We start from the raw sequence: 15,740 nt of genomic DNA on the forward strand, positions 1-15,740 counted from the left end.
TCTTCATGTATTATTATATGCAGATATAGTAATGCCTAGTATAATTGCAGTGAAACAAGATTGGCTTTGGGCTTCCTTTAAAACCTGCTAATGTCAAAGGCATGCTTGACAAAACTATATCTGGGTCCCTTGCACCTCCTTTCAGTGAATTTAAAAACTGATAAAAAAGAAGAAACCAGGCCTGAGAAATCAAATTTGAGGCTTCTGGGACAATGCTGTAACCCATAACTGTTGTTTGCATATCACTTCATAAAATATGCAGAGAGCTTTCCCTAGCCAAATAGGTAATGTGAAGCTGAAAATTGCACTGCACAGCTAACCAACTTCAGTGATATTTTTTTAATCAGATTGAACAAGCAATTATGGTTTATAAAATAAGACAGATAAAAAAAATTAATCTGGAAAATACTGTCAACAATTTAATGATATAATATATATATATATACATTTTAATATTAAAAGTAAATTGTAAATGTGTCTTTATAAACAATAGGCATAAAATAGATCTATAATAGTAAAAGCTCTGCCTCTCTTTTTAAAATGCTTTTTCTTCACAGTAATTTCTTAAGTATGTAATATTTTTCCCTCTCAAAGAAGTAGTGCAATTTGAACAACGTACATCATGTCAATGGATTAGAAATTCTACATCCCTTAATACAAGTCTTTGTAAATCTCTTGTAGGAGTGGATGAAGGCTCATATCTGTCTCCGTTTTCTTTATAATTTGCAACAGCTGCACATGTTCTGTTACAATCTGTCTGAGGTCTGTCATTTTCTGCAGCAATTTTGCAAACAGCTGTGATGACTCTGGGTGATTCAGCTTCAACTGGAGTTCTAAAGCTTGCAGCAAATTGTCTTGGATATCTTCAATGGGCTTCACATTTATTAATCCAGGGCGATCTAAGAGGGGAACAAAACAGCGGGGGGGGGGCGTTAATCAGAAAAACAGACAAAACCCCACATATTTGTACAGCATTTCAAGCACATTATCACTGAAATATTCAGATTTCTATTACATCTCAGCTGGGATTTTTGTAGGTTTTGATTTTCACAGGAAATAGCATGAGGCTGAACGTGGAGATATCCTCCATCTGAGAAATGTTACTGAAATCTGCTCTGAAGGTCGGCGGTTAAAAGAATCTCCTAGCACTGAGATGAAGAGTCCTGAGGACGCTTCCCCTGCTATTTTCTCTGGAAGTGACATCGTTCATATACTCAGGTGATGTTGCTGCCAAACTATTGCCTTCTGGCGTTTTCCCTGTCTTTCCCAAGACTTAGGCTTGTGGTGGCTTTCAGTACAATTGCAATACTAGGCTTGCATGTGTGGCTTGGCAATGTCCTATTAAGGCAGCTGGTTGCAGGAATCATTTATGACGCACTTGGCAACATGGTTGGCACACTTCTTGCACTGACTTGCCTGACTGCGCTCATGGAGACCTTTCAAAATAATAATAATAATAATTTTATTATTTATACCCTGTCCATCTAGCTGGGTTTCCCCAGCCACTCTGGGTGGCTTACAGCACATATTAAAAAAAGGTAAAACACCAGACATTAAAAATTTCCCGATACAGGGCTGCCTTCAAACAGGCCAGATGTTTGAAAGATGGGCATCTCCAGCTACCTGCCAAACAGCTTTTAGGAAAGGATTTCACCCGCCTTTGCTCTTAGCACCGTCACCACATTCTGTGCCCCAACTTTTTGGTCCCTCCCAATTACATTTTTCAACAGGTGGCACTTGCCATTTTCTTTTTTAATATTCTCATGTCAGTTATCTATCTATCTATCTATATCTATCTATCTATCTATCTATCTATCTATCTATCTATCTATCTATCTAATCTATCTATCTATCTATCATCTATCATCTATCATCTATCATCTATCATCTATCTATCTATCTATCTATCTATCTATCTATCTATCTGTCTATCTATCTGTCATCTATCTCTATCTATCTATCTCAAACATTTTGTACAAAATAAAAATCTCTGTCAAACGTTCATAGAAAATTTCATAGAAAGTTCTACACACTGCCAGTGGTTTAGCTGACTCACTTTAGGAAATATGGTCACTGCCCATTTCCTTCCATTGTGGAGCAATGAAAACATGTTGACATTCCTTTGCTCACATTTTTCACTTCTCGTGTAATTATTTCACTATTTCTTTTGTCACCAGCAATTTACTTCTAAATTGGTATAAAGCTTTTGACAAAAACAGCAGTCCTTAAAATAATATCTCATTTGCCCCCCATCCGCCTTACATTCTTAGGGGAGGGTACTTCAAGCTGTTGTTCAACATAATTTCTGGCCTTGTGTTGCGCTTCATTTTAAGGGACACACGCAAAGTATAATTTTAGAAGCTTATGAGCTGAAAAGATGGTCAAACGCTGATGAATAATTGTGGGAAATATTTGTGTTCGAGACCAATTGCCAACTGCCTCTTTTGCTAATGTATAACCTGTTAAACTCACTTAGCCACAGGAAATGACAACTTGATAACCCAAACCTATGGTGTGCACACTGCAAAGCAAAAGTTAATAAGTAAATCAATTACTGAACCATCCAGCTAAATGGAGAAGAGGGGCGTAGCCTGTTTAGGGCTCTTTAATCAACCTATGCATTGGGCACAAACTTGGGAGTGTGCACAGCTTTGTCTGAATGGGCTGTACTGATATGGCTTAATAGGATCTGTGGCTTTCCAGGGTTCACAGAAAATGCTATGCCATCACCACAAGTAACCACACCAGTTAGTTGCCCTTACATCAAGGTTTAGAGTGAAGGGAGTGGATATTAGAGAAGTATAATTTTCAGGGTAGCTTGAACCTTTTGAGATCGAAAGAAGACCATTTCCCATTTCTCTGGCTATGTAAACCTGGTTGTGAAGAAAGAGGCCATTTCTGTATCATTTACTTTTAAAAATCCAGAAAATGGGGAAATAAAGGGCTAGATCAATTCATCTTTATCATTGCTGCTTACTTGAAATTTCTTGCTATAAGTAATGTGAATCAAGCAATTTTACCACATTCAGGTTTTTTTCAAAGTTATGCATTTTTTCTCACTAAAATGACAACAAATGTGATTTTTACCAAAGCTATACAGTACCATGCACCATAGATGAAGGAAATAAAACAGAACCAGGAAGGAAGGAAGGAAATAGATCATAGTTATTTCTCTTTATTTAAAAGAGGATTTGCAGTCTAATCCAAAATGACTGAGGTAACAAAAGGGTGAATTGGCAGTGGATATGGTAGCTGGCTTCTATCTTATTAAGTTTTATATATAATCAATAGTGACTGTCGAAAAATTAGGAAAATCTGTAACAAAAATTATTTGAAGGATTTTTGCCCCATAAATCATTATTCCACTATCAGCTCTTTAGAACTATAAACTATAAACCCTGGATTAGCTATCAATTTGTGTTTTTTACCTGAGGAGGTAAGCAATATCATATATGTTTGTGTGTGTGTACACACACATACACTGAGAAAATGAAAAAGTGTAAGCAGAAAGCCACTGAAAAGTAATATTGCACACATAAAAATGAACTCAGCATTTCCAAAATTAACTATCAATAATAATTTATTCAATCCTTTCTAGATATATCTTTATGTATGAAAGGTCACAAAGTATGTATTTCTTCATAGTTAAATGTTGTGGCATTTCCTAATATTTATAGATGTTACTATTTTGGCTTTTTGGGGAGAGTGTAGCTTTAAACATCTGGTTGCCAATCTACAGTATTACCCTGAAACATCTGGATTCTGGATACACAGCAATATAAAACTCAAACAAGCATGAAGTCTATAGCCTATTTCCAGTGTTTTTGAAAAGCTAGAGAATTGCTCATTTGTTTGCCTCACTTAAGAATTAGTATTTTAATGAGGCAAGTTCTTTCTAAAATAAGACTGAATGAAGGGAATCTTGATGATTTTCAACCCATTGGGTGGAATCCAGTTAGTGTCAATCTGCTGAAAGGAGGCATCTGTCAGCAGAACGGGGGCAATTTCTCCTCCCCACAGCAGAACCCTGAGCAATGCCTGCCCCCATTGCTTCAAAGAGTTATGGGAACCTTCAAGGAGGAGATGTTGCCAAAAATTGGCCCCTTTTCTGTTCTGATGATGGATGCCGTCTGTCACCAGGGTAGCGCCATTTAGATCCCATCCTCCCTAATGAAACATAGTTGGAATTTGAATAGCGACGTTGGAGTATTATGAAAGGAAAGCCAGACCATTGTTGTCACTGACTAGTGGTGGTTGTGGCACTCCAGGGCTCCAATCGGGGGTTTTCCTATATATTTATCAATACAGTTATCAAAATATTTCAGGGCAAATTGAACAGTGATAACAAAGCATGAAGACTGAGGGCTAAAACTACCGACAGTGCTAACACTCTCAAAATTAAAGTGACATCTGAACCACTACAAATTATCTACAAGTTTTAACTGTACAGCTCAAAATGGTGGAGCTGAAAAGGATGAAAATGGTTAGAAGAATGTCTTTTCTAAATGTGGAAGCCTCTTTTGTTCCTCAGCAATTTCTCCAAGTTAATTGTACTTTCTGTTAATCATTGACTTCTGAAATGTTCATAAGAATGATTTTATGTTCCATGTACACATGCAAAATTACTGTGCATTTCTTATCTCTAAGAGAAATTGCTACTGAAAGTCAATAGGTCTTTGGCTGAGAACCCTTATCATAGTGCTGGTATGAATCAGGCATGACTCAGCAGTTGCGTGCTTAACCATAATGAGTACAGCACAAATCAGGTTTCGGGCTTAAAGAAATTATCCTCAGATGTACATATGATTAAATGTGTTTCATTTTTCTATGAGATCAAAAGAACAAATTTTGAAAAGGTAGGAAGGGATGGTGGTAGCTGGTGGTTAGGTTCTCATCTCCTCCCCTCCAGCTTGTGAGAAATCTTTAACCATTTCATGTACTGGCAGAATGACAAAATAGGGATTAAGAAACTACAGTTTAAAATAGGTTAAGCATATAAATACTTTACACATGTTTGTGTAACACCACACACATAGCTTCTGCATAAAACCTCTGTTTTAAAACTGCAGTCTTCAAGCCATTTGTTCTCTCGGGTTTTAAAGTGGCTTGTTAATGTGTTACATTATTCAAGTGATTACTGCAATTTTCACTTGCAAACTTGAACGTGTGCTACTTCACAAGAAACCGCCACTGCTATTCATGTCCTAGTGATGTCCGGACTAGAGTACTGTATTGTGCATTATATCTGAAAGACAGTCTGGAATACATTTAGTACTGTACAGAAGATTTCTATCTGTTACTGGGTGTGGACTGGCAAAAATAAAGCTTTGAAACTGGTATATTATACCCATACTGTTTACAACTTTGCTTACAAGGTAAATCAAGGTACTATTTTTCATAACTGCAAGACTAAATACAGGGAGAATCCTTTCTCCATATGAACTCCTAGGAACCTTAAGGGCAGTCACTGAGAATTTGCTATCAATTCCTTCTTCATAGAAGGCAAAATTGTCGCCCTCCAGGAACACAACCTTTTTTTGTGGGGGCATTGGAATAATGGAATGCACTTCCATGGAAGTTTCATCTATCTTCTTCTTATGTTTTCTTACCAAAGGTAGGTAAACACACACATTTTTAATTGTGACCTTAGGAACTTCACCTGGAGTACTGTGTCCACACCTGGAGTACTGTGTCCACACCTGGAGTACTGTGTCCAGTTCTGGGCACCACAGTTCAAGAAGGACACTGACAAACTAGAACGTGTACAGAGGAGGGCAACCAAAATGGTCAAAGGCCTGGAAACGATGCCTTATGAGGATCGGCTAAGGGAGCTGGGCATGTTTAGCCTGGAGAAGAGGAGGTTAAGGGGTGATATGATAGCCATGTTCAAATATATAAAAGGATGTCACATAGAGGAGGGAGAAAGGTTGTTTTCTGCTGCTCCAGAGAAGCGGACACGGAGCAATGGATACAAACTACAAGAAAGAAGATTCCACCTAAACATTAGGAAGAACTTCCTGACAGTAAGAGCTGTTCGACAGTGGAATTTGCTGCCAAGGAGTGTGGTGGAGTCTCCTTCTTTGGAGGTCTTTAAGCAGAGGCTTGACAACCATATGTCAGGAGTGGTCTGATGGTATTTCCTGCTTGGCAGGGGGTTGGACTCGATGACCCTTGTGGTCTCTTCCAACTCTATGATTCTATGATTCTATGATTCTATGATTCTATGATTCTATGAATGTGATGCTTGCTTTTCCGATGTTATTATTTGGTTTTCAAAAAGTTTTTATTAATTGGTGTTAACTCCACTCTGCAAACCACTTGGTGAACTTTTTGAAACTTGGGACAGAAATATTGCAGATTTTAAAAAATTACATAGTCAGCCATAATGATTCATGGCATTTGGGAAGTGACAAGCTTTCTGGTGACCTTAGATGTGGGGCAGGCACATTGTGTGGCTTGTGTGGGAGGAAAAATGTAATCTCATTCTCCCGCACTCCGAATGCCACTATCTCCATCCATAAAACCTTAGAAGCTTCAAATGAAATAGATGGGATTCCACATAATCTCATTTCAAAACGTTTTATACTCTAGCAGAAAGTGTTGGCTTCAACCTCTTCCTTCACCTTTTCATTCTGATAAAGACCTTATTCATTTTTTCCAGTAAGCTTGTTGATGTTTATGTGGGTGAGTATACGAGTATAAGCCTAAGTACTTCATTATCTGCTGCCAATGGGCAGAATTCAACTAAGTTGTTGTGTGCATGGAACAAGGCACACATGCAGGGCACTTTGTGGAATTCCACCCAATGTACCCTTGATATCATTAGAATGGATGATAAACAACATTAATTAAACTGGTAGTCTATTGACTTCAGTGGGTCTACTCTGACTCAGGTAGATCTAGCTCACTAAAAATAAAAATTGCCAAATGAGATACCACATAGAATATTTGGTATTTTGAGGAAGGTGCAGACTGTTAATAAGCGCTAAATACCTCTGTCAGTTGAATAAACCTTTGTAGGCAAAGGAAGGATATGTATTGGGATATACAAATCAGAAATTTGTACAACTGGACATACTTTATATTTGTAGCTACTAGATCAGCTTCAGAGGCACCAATGACTGAAGTATGAACCGTTTTGTAATTCAGTACTAATATTTATAATTATCTATATTTGTCAAATTAATATTACTTGTAGTTGGGGAATGAGGCTCACATTAATCAAAAGACTTTAGCGTTATATTATACTGCTAGGAGCCAACATTTAAAATAACTTTATCTAATAGAAAACAAAACATTTCTGAAGTTGTACAAATCCCAGTTTGCAGTCAAATACTGAATCCTATTAAAGCAAATAAGGGAGTTAACAGTATGTTTCTCATTTGTAGACTTTTCATTAATATGGGGAAAACACTCCCAAGACCATTGGCTCATATTATAAAAGGCCCTTTTGGGCTTCAAAATTTCATTGTAGCTATCCAAGAAATATAGCAGGGATCCCACTTGCCTTTAGTCAGTTAATTCAAAGTCCTTGGGGACCAATTTATTCCAAAACCTTTCTCAAGTAGAGATATTCTGACGGCATATGTACTTGATAAATGTGATTTTAGTTAGTCTAATGAAAACACGTCACAGGGCTGGAGTTTCAAGTGGACATGAGAGAAGTGCCAACGAGTAATTAAGCCCTTTAAAACCTGGCGCATGTCAAACCATGAAAATAGCGAATGCGGCTGGGAAGCAGTAAAGGAGACAGAAGAATGCACATAGGATTTGCTGGATGGGCTGTGCTTAGCAATGCTAATGCAACTCAGGGGGATAACAGCGGCACTTGGAGGATGTGGGACGAGTGCCCTCACTCTGGGGAAGCTGGTGCTCCTTGTGGCAAGGGACTGCCATTCAGTTGTAGAAAATCCCAGTTGAATCTCTGGCATTTGCAGCTTAAAGGATGAGTTACAGGTGATATGAAATGGCTTCTGCCAGAGGCCCTGGAGAATTATTGCCAGAGTAGGCAACAAATGAGCATATAGTTTTGTATATGGTAGCTTCCTATGCTATATTTTGTGATGAGGCCATCAAGGTGAGGGCCACGCGCAACAATCTGAGGTAAATCTCTGGAATGAAACCAGTAGAGTAGTTAAAACGAACGAGGAGGCAGGATTGAGGAACCAGCTTGGTGTCAGGGCTGAAGGGCAGCCAAAGGACACAGAAACATGACAGAGCTCAGGAATACCTGTTGCTCAAGCAAGGGTTAACTTGGACAGGAAGACCTCTTATACTACTTCCTGTCCAATGGCCAGCTTGGCTAGGCAGTCAGTACAAGGCCTGAGGATACCAAGATGCTTAGGCATATGGGCAACATGCAGTTCAGGAGCTCACCACATGGGGCAGTAGCTGCATACAGACCAGAGCAGCTGATGACAGAAATCCCTAGAAATCTTGGAAGATACTTTTAACCTCTCAGGAAGGGCAATTTCATCTTTCATAAAGGCAGATGCTTTATTGGCCTTCATTTATTTCCCCACCCTTTTATATTAAGCACAGTGACCAAAGCAGGAGTGGTGATGGAAGATTGCTCCAAGTGAGACTGCGGTGCCTAGGGGATCACTCCTTCCCATTACCCACATCAACACTTATCATGCCAGCAGTTGCATCATGTGTGCCATAGGGTTTAGAGGGCTGTTTTGCTTCCAGTGGCCTCTGTATGAAATCAAAGGAATATGCAGGTCAATTTAACCGCATACATTCAAAGCACATTTGAAGTACACAGCTACCCACAAAGAATCCTGAGAACTGTAGTTGAACCCTCAGAGAACTACTGCTCCCAGCATCCTTAACACACTCAAGTTCCCAGGACACTTTGGGGCCAGCCATGTGTTTTCAGCATATGGTGTGGAAGTGACCATAGTGTGAACTGGACCTTTGAAGGCAAGAGCCTACATATCCAATAGTTTCAGAGTTAACCATGAAGATCTCAAGGTAACTCATGCACTTTATATTGCAGCTTACCAGGACTCAGTAAACCCAGCAGCCATTTCCTGTCCTGCAGAAACAGGTAAGGCATCAAGCCCTTTGCAGGGCAAACTATACAGCTAGTGTGCTGAGATATGCATGGTGGCTCAAGGTTCACTCCAGCCCAACGATAACTATGGTTGTGTCACACTTACCTCCACTAAGAATGATGACAGCTATAAATATTGCCAGGTCACTGTCGTCTAATTCCAGTGCGTTGAATTTGACAGCGAATTCAAACTTGGGCTCCATAAAGTCACAAAAGGGTTTCCGGAGGCTCTTCAGGAACTCCCGAGTCATGAACCCTTGACCATTGGAAATGAGAACACCATCTTTATTCATCATGGAGGCAAGGAGTGTGTAGATGATCTCATGAACCCCATATTTCAGGAGAGTTACTTGGTCGTTCAGGTCTAGATTTACAAAACCTGGAATGTTTTTGGCAAATTCTGTGATCTCTTGAACAGCCTCGACGGAACGGAACTGGCAGCGCTGGAAGATACGGATGGCAACCTCTTTATTCTGCTCTTGCATGGGGGTCAGATGTTTGCACTTGATCTGGTCTTCTCCCATCTTTAAGGAATTCATGTCATAAATGACAAATGGCTGAAAAAAGGAAAACACAGCTGACTGTCAGGCTTCCTTCTTACATAAAACACACTGTGCTACTGAAACTAGACACACGGAAATTAGGAAGGATGAATCATGGTTCAAGAACAGAAAGAAGTTGACAGGGAATGAGTATGTATTCCACTGGCATACTTAGGGGAGTAATTTTAGGAGTCAAAAGCCTCAGAGAGCAATGAAAGCAAAGAGGGTTAGGATGCTTAAACCATCTGCAAGTGAGCAAATCAGGCCATGACATTTTCCCATGCTTGCAAAGAAACTAGGTTTTTGGAGGTAGGCTGCTTTACAAATTGCTCCATGCAAACAAATTGATTTTTGTTCCCCTAAACAAAGTCATAGTTTCCTTTAAGGTAAAATTCAATTTGAAAAAAAGAAGTAAACGGACTAAGAACATTGTTTTTTTTTAATCATTTTCGAAACAGATTATTGTCGTTGATTTATTTTTTTTTACTTTAGCCTGAAAAAATAATCTTTTTACAAGAATCCAGAATGATCGTTAAGAAACTAACACTCTTTAAAGCCAGGATTTAAATTGCAGGACATCAAGTGCTTTCCCTAGAAACACACATTACAAAGCATAGAAACTGCAAATTCACAGTGGTGTCATAGTCTAGCAACAACAGCTAGGAAAATACTACGGATGAGACTGGACCCAATTATCTCAGTTGAAAATGTATGAAAGCTACCTCAAAATAGTTCATTTCAACCCAAATGCAACAATTGCAAGGTTACAGAAATAATTTCATTTGAGATAACTGAGGATAAATGTGATCAGTTACGCAGTACATAACTGTCCTAAATGTACTTAAAATGTGCATCACGTATAGCCAACATATTGCTCCTCAGATGTTGTTGGATGGCAACTCTCAACAGTCCCAATGGCCAGGGACTTTTTGTAGGACAGCTACACTGATATTTATATATTTCATTTTTGGATCTGAGAAATACTATACCTCATTTCCTTGGTTAAGGGACATTTTTAAAATTCAGTTCCCTGTAAATAAATTTTCCCTATACCTTGGGAAGTATGAAGATTCTGCAATCAGAGACATCTCATTGATTGTCTAAATATCCCCTTCAGCTCTCTAAAGCACTTCAAGACTTATTCTTATCCATCATGCCAGCAGTATATTGAATATTCTGCTGATGTTGGGGGTCTTTCACAAATTCATACAGCCCCTGTAGCTTGTGGATCTTCTGTATAGGGTTGCATCCTAAACCATTGATCCTAAATGCACAGAGGAATTTAGTATTCTGAAGTATTGATATGTTTGAAACATTAGGCATGGGAAACATTTAATCTGGGTTTCCATTGACTTACTGAACACTTCAGTACATTGTAACTACAGTATTCTGAATATATTCTTTAAGAATAATTGTGGTTTTTCAACCACCGCTGAAAAATTATTGTGCCTGAGTTTAAACCAGGTACATTCTGTGATATCTGATCAAAGATGGCTATTTTACAATATGTTTGTGATAATCAAATAAAGAACATGGGTATGTAGAACTCATTTGTTCCATTATAATATACTGGGCTTACAGTTACAAATGGTAAAGAGAAGGCACAGCTGCAATACCCACACCACATTAATTAAACTGGACTGCCAAGTAACTATTTAAAAACCATGGCTTTCTTATTCACAATTATTCTCATTTATAGACATCAAGTTGAGTTGCTATTCCAGCAAACTCAAGCAACGTATCATTAATGACATCTGTTCCTATTCACTGCTCTGTTATTTGGATGAAGATATAGATATAAATGTTAGCAACCTATTAAATAAGATATGCTCTGTTCTAAGCAGCATGGAAGAAAGATATTTCACAATAGCCAAGAAAATGTTAAATGAATGTTTCAATTCAGTAAGGAAACATGCAGTGCTGGTGTAGCAGGAAGATGCAAACTGGTGCAAATTGGAGAGGCTGAAATGGACTCTGTAACTTGCAAGTTTATTTTGCCATAGCCAGTGAGAGCAGTACATTCCAGAGAAAGGCTGGTTACTTAGTAATTTTAGACTGCACAAACTACTAGAGCATTACCAATCATTTACATGTGACGCAGATGTGGGCACAATTAAAACGAGGAACATAACTTTAAATTGTGTCCATAGTAAACATTTTGACGTTTTCAGAACACAAAGTCCATTACAGTACAAATAATAATAAAAGTTTTACTCATTATTTACTGAATGAGCGCATTTATTCTTGCTATAGTGCTTTTAAAGTGTGCTTGAGAAAGACCATTTTACAGGGGGTTGTCTTTTCATTTATAGTTTTATGCTGGTAAATTCTACCCTGGTGGCAGGTTCTTCAATGTTCAGAGACAAACAAGATCACATGAGCACACCCCATATAAATTGCATGAGCAGTGCATTAGCATGATGTTCAAACACCACAAAGTCACTTACATGGTCCAAATTAACTAGCTCACCTTAGCTCACCAAACACAAGAGATCACTTGGGCAAACTGAACCCTGAAAGCTTTTGCAAATCTTGCAAAAATAACTACCGTAGGGCTATTAGGGATGTAAGAACAGTTCTTCAAAATTGACTATTGAACTTGGGCTCCAGTTGTCAACTATTTCAGGAACAGTGTGGAAAGGTTTTCTGAGCTGAAAATAAATAATTTTTAAGATGGGGAAAAAAGGAGAGTATCAACTAATATTAGAGGTATGCATCACTAACAGTGATGCTTCTTTGATGTAACGCCGAGTACCCATGGGAGTAGCCAGTATTGATGTTGGGGGGGCGGCGGCGCAGAAACGGGCCCCAAAAGGGCTTTGCCCCCAGGAGCTGGTGCTCCTGGTCTGGTGTCTGCAACAATCAGATTATATGGGGCATAGACTGAATTGCTTTGCAAGGGGCAGAATGCAGTCACTGTTAGGCACCAATTTTGGTGTGCTACATATATGTATCAGTTTAATATTATTATTATTTTTTTAATCCCAACAAAAAAAATCTTTAGCATTTTTGTGTGCATTTCGCACAATAAACACAATTTTGCCCAATATATATGCTTTTGCAATGACTTTCACTTTTTTATGTTATTTTCACTAATGCATACATTTTGATGTACAATTTCCACCAATGCCCACTTTTTTGTACAAATCATTTGTGTACAACATGCCTTCTGGAAGTGTGAATTAGGTACTCTAAGCCCTCAACTTACAAAGGGGTTATGTTCCAGGGATCAAGCCTAAACCCAAAATTTTGGGTGGGATTTTTCCTGGATGCCTGGGGCGGTTGTTGTTGTTGTTTTACGAAGCATGTAAAGCTGAAAGTGCGCAAATTAAATGTATGTAAATTGTGGGTATATTAAAATGTGAACCAAACAGAATTTCTTCCCCGTCCCTATTCCATGGTACATAGAAAGTGCTCAACTTTGTTTGGATTGTGCCAACCCTATCTAAAGAATCAGATGCAATTCAGATGCAATCTAGATAAGAAGAACCTACCACTCATACTGATTTACAATCTCTTACATCTGAATACTCCAAAATTGCAAAGGAGTCTGCAATGTCTGCTGTTGTCCAATACACAACAGCACAATAAAATGTAATGGCATGATCAAACATGTTTAGGGCCAATTCTGTGCATAAATTAACATAACTGACTCTGTAAAACAAAGGAAGAGGACAATGAAATCCACAATATTCTATATAAGCCTAAAATAGTTTTATGGTGTCATAATGTGGATTGTAATGCTGCCATGTTTTATAATACAGTAAAGTCACACACAGCAATAGATGTTATATACAAAAATGTTTCGTTATGTGCTTTGAATCTGATTTCCTTAATCCTTCCCATTGCCCACTTAGAATCATTTAATACTTTACATTGGCTTCAGAATCATGTTTCTGGTGGTCAGTTTGTTAGTGCCGCTGCTTGTATAGCCAAACAGCAACACCCATGCAGAACAGGGAGGTATCACAAGGCACTACAAAAAAAAATCTGTATTGCTTGTTTTTGGTAATGAGTAAAAGGGTGATGAAAACGAGTTTCCTCACCTTTTTTTGGCAGGAATGTTCAAAAGGGAAACAGTCAAGTTCAGTGCAGTGTCCCCATTCAGCAGCTTTCAGGGTCATTGGTGGGCACAGAGCTTTGCTGCTTCAGACTATGGGATGCAGGGACAAAATTGGGATTGCTTTCGAGGTGAATCTGTATCATCTACCTAGAGTTACAGGGTCCTGGGTGGTGGGCAATGCAGGAAGGCCTGCTTACTTGCATTTTGGGTGTGGCGAGGGCGTAGGGAGTAGGCCAACTATTTTCTGTTGGCAGGTTGTCAACCTGTTGGCTGGAGGCTTGAATTGGCTTGCTAAAATTCATTCTTTCTCTAATGGTTTTTCCCTCTGCAGGTGGTTTGTGCTTAAATAAAGGGGTCTGTAGTTTAACTACAGTTAACTATAGTTAAACTACAGGTTTAACTGTAGGGGTAGGAAAGCTGAAAAATATAAACACCCGGCAACTAATGCATCTCTTTCGTTTCAGATAGTATGTGGGTCTAAAAAAGCCCAGGACACAAGTTTTCACAGCCTTCTAGCAGCTATGGTGGTAATGTATTTAGTGTTTACTCTGGAAGTTTATACACTTGTACCTTGGTTTTTGAACAGCATAGTTCACGAACAACTCGGAACTCGAACGTCACAAACCTGGAAGTAGGTGTTCCAGTTTGCAAACTTTGCCTCGGAAGCCGAACGTCCGGTGCGGCTTCCGATTGGCTGCAGGACACTCCTGCAGCCAATCGGAAGCCATGCTTTGGTTTCCAAATGTTTCGGAGGTCGAACGGACATCCGGAACACACTATGTTCAAAAACCAAGATACGACTGTACTCGATTCAGACCAAACTAAGCCTCCCGATTTATATTTTCACAAACCCAAGCCTCAATCCTAATTCCTAAAGATACAACTATGACTGCCCAAACAAAATAGTTTTTGAAACCTGATGAAACCCAAGCCATTTGTCTTGATACTGCAGTTTTTTGTGGTAAAAGTACTTTGAATATTGCTCAAGAAGAGTTTTCTTGCCAGCAAGGGCTTTCCTATTCCGAGCTGCAACCCAATTAAGTACATCTTAAATCAATTGATCATGAGTTTTAATTGCGTCATTGATTGTATTGGTTATACTTGCATAAATCCAAAGCTCGGTTGGGGTGAATGTTCCTTAAGCAATATACTTCCTTTGATTTTAGACCAGGCATAGGCAAACTCGGCCCTCCAGATGTTTTGGGACTACAACTCCCATCATCCTTAGCTAACAGGACCAGTGGTTAGGGATGATGGGAGTTGTAGTCCCAAAACATCTGGAGGGCCAAGTTTGCCTATGCCTGTTTTAGACGATGCACCTATGCAGAGCAGTGAGTATTATCTTAGAAAAGGTATGTGAGAGAGAGAGAAGGGGGAAGATGCATCTAGTTATAAGACACTGCACCTGCAGTTTTACAAAGCACTTGCAGTGAGAAATAACCAGAGCTCTATGAGAGGATAATTTTAACAATGGGTGAAGCTCCAGAGGTAGAAAGGCCCGTGCTCTTCTTTTAAGTCGAGACAAGAGTGAAGCCTCTTGCAGGCTGGAGCCTTGAGTACCCCACTGGAACAAACACAGTGCCTCAGATCAGAAATGAAGCAGTCATTTTAGAGATTTTTATCAGTAAAATAAAACCTCTCTTGTTCGGAAAAAGAAATACATGAGCTGACTCAAGGTGCACAATTTGAAGAAAGAATAAATGCTGGATTTTAGTAAAAAGTGTTACACTCTGCAAAAGTCTGGCGGCAGTACCAGCATGAATCACAAGGAAGGAAGGCCAGAATATTTTGCCTAGGAATGAATCTTTAGGGACCTGGTCTGCATAGGCAGCATTCGATGCTCAGGATGTTTGAAATAAGTATTACAGCATCTTCTCTACTGGATAGCCCGGCTGGATTAATGTGGGAGATAACCTATGGAAAACAGGGTGACGGAACAGGAAGAAGTGGGGCTCAGCAAATCCAAAAAGGTTATGCTGACCTTCGCATTCTTGTACTGCATTCAAATATTTTATTAGGTTATTCAAATAATGTTTACTTATCCTATCTAAAAACATTTCCTGTGTTTCCTAGCTTG

General features: G+C 39.0%; 1 protein-coding gene and 1 long non-coding RNA gene across 5 annotated transcripts in view; one reads left to right on the top strand and one right to left on the bottom strand.

Moving 5' to 3' along the window:
• Positions 1 to 324: 324 nt before the first annotated feature.
• The window catches only part of PPARG (peroxisome proliferator activated receptor gamma), a 61,362-nt gene continuing 45,946 nt past the window's right edge, over positions 325 to 15,740 (bottom strand). For all 4 annotated transcript variants that reach the window (XM_083429185.1, XM_083429186.1, XM_083429187.1 and 1 more), the window contains 2 exons: positions 9,165 to 9,615; positions 325 to 899 (listed from right to left, as the gene is read on the bottom strand). In XM_083429185.1, the coding sequence (XP_083285311.1) occupies positions 652 to 899; positions 9,165 to 9,615 (699 nt within the window). In that variant the 3' untranslated portion in view covers positions 325 to 651. The remainder of the gene's footprint in view (positions 900 to 9,164; positions 9,616 to 15,740) is intronic.
• Positions 8,346 to 14,409, top strand: LOC310672301. Its single transcript, XR_014508507.1, has 3 exons — positions 8,346 to 8,487; positions 9,002 to 9,052; positions 14,128 to 14,409. It is a non-coding gene; the product is annotated as an uncharacterized lncRNA (long non-coding RNA).

This window comes from Podarcis tiliguerta, assembly GCF_965153285.1.
Source record: "Podarcis tiliguerta genome assembly, chromosome: 2".
NCBI lineage: Eukaryota > Metazoa > Chordata > Lepidosauria > Squamata > Lacertidae > Podarcis > Podarcis tiliguerta.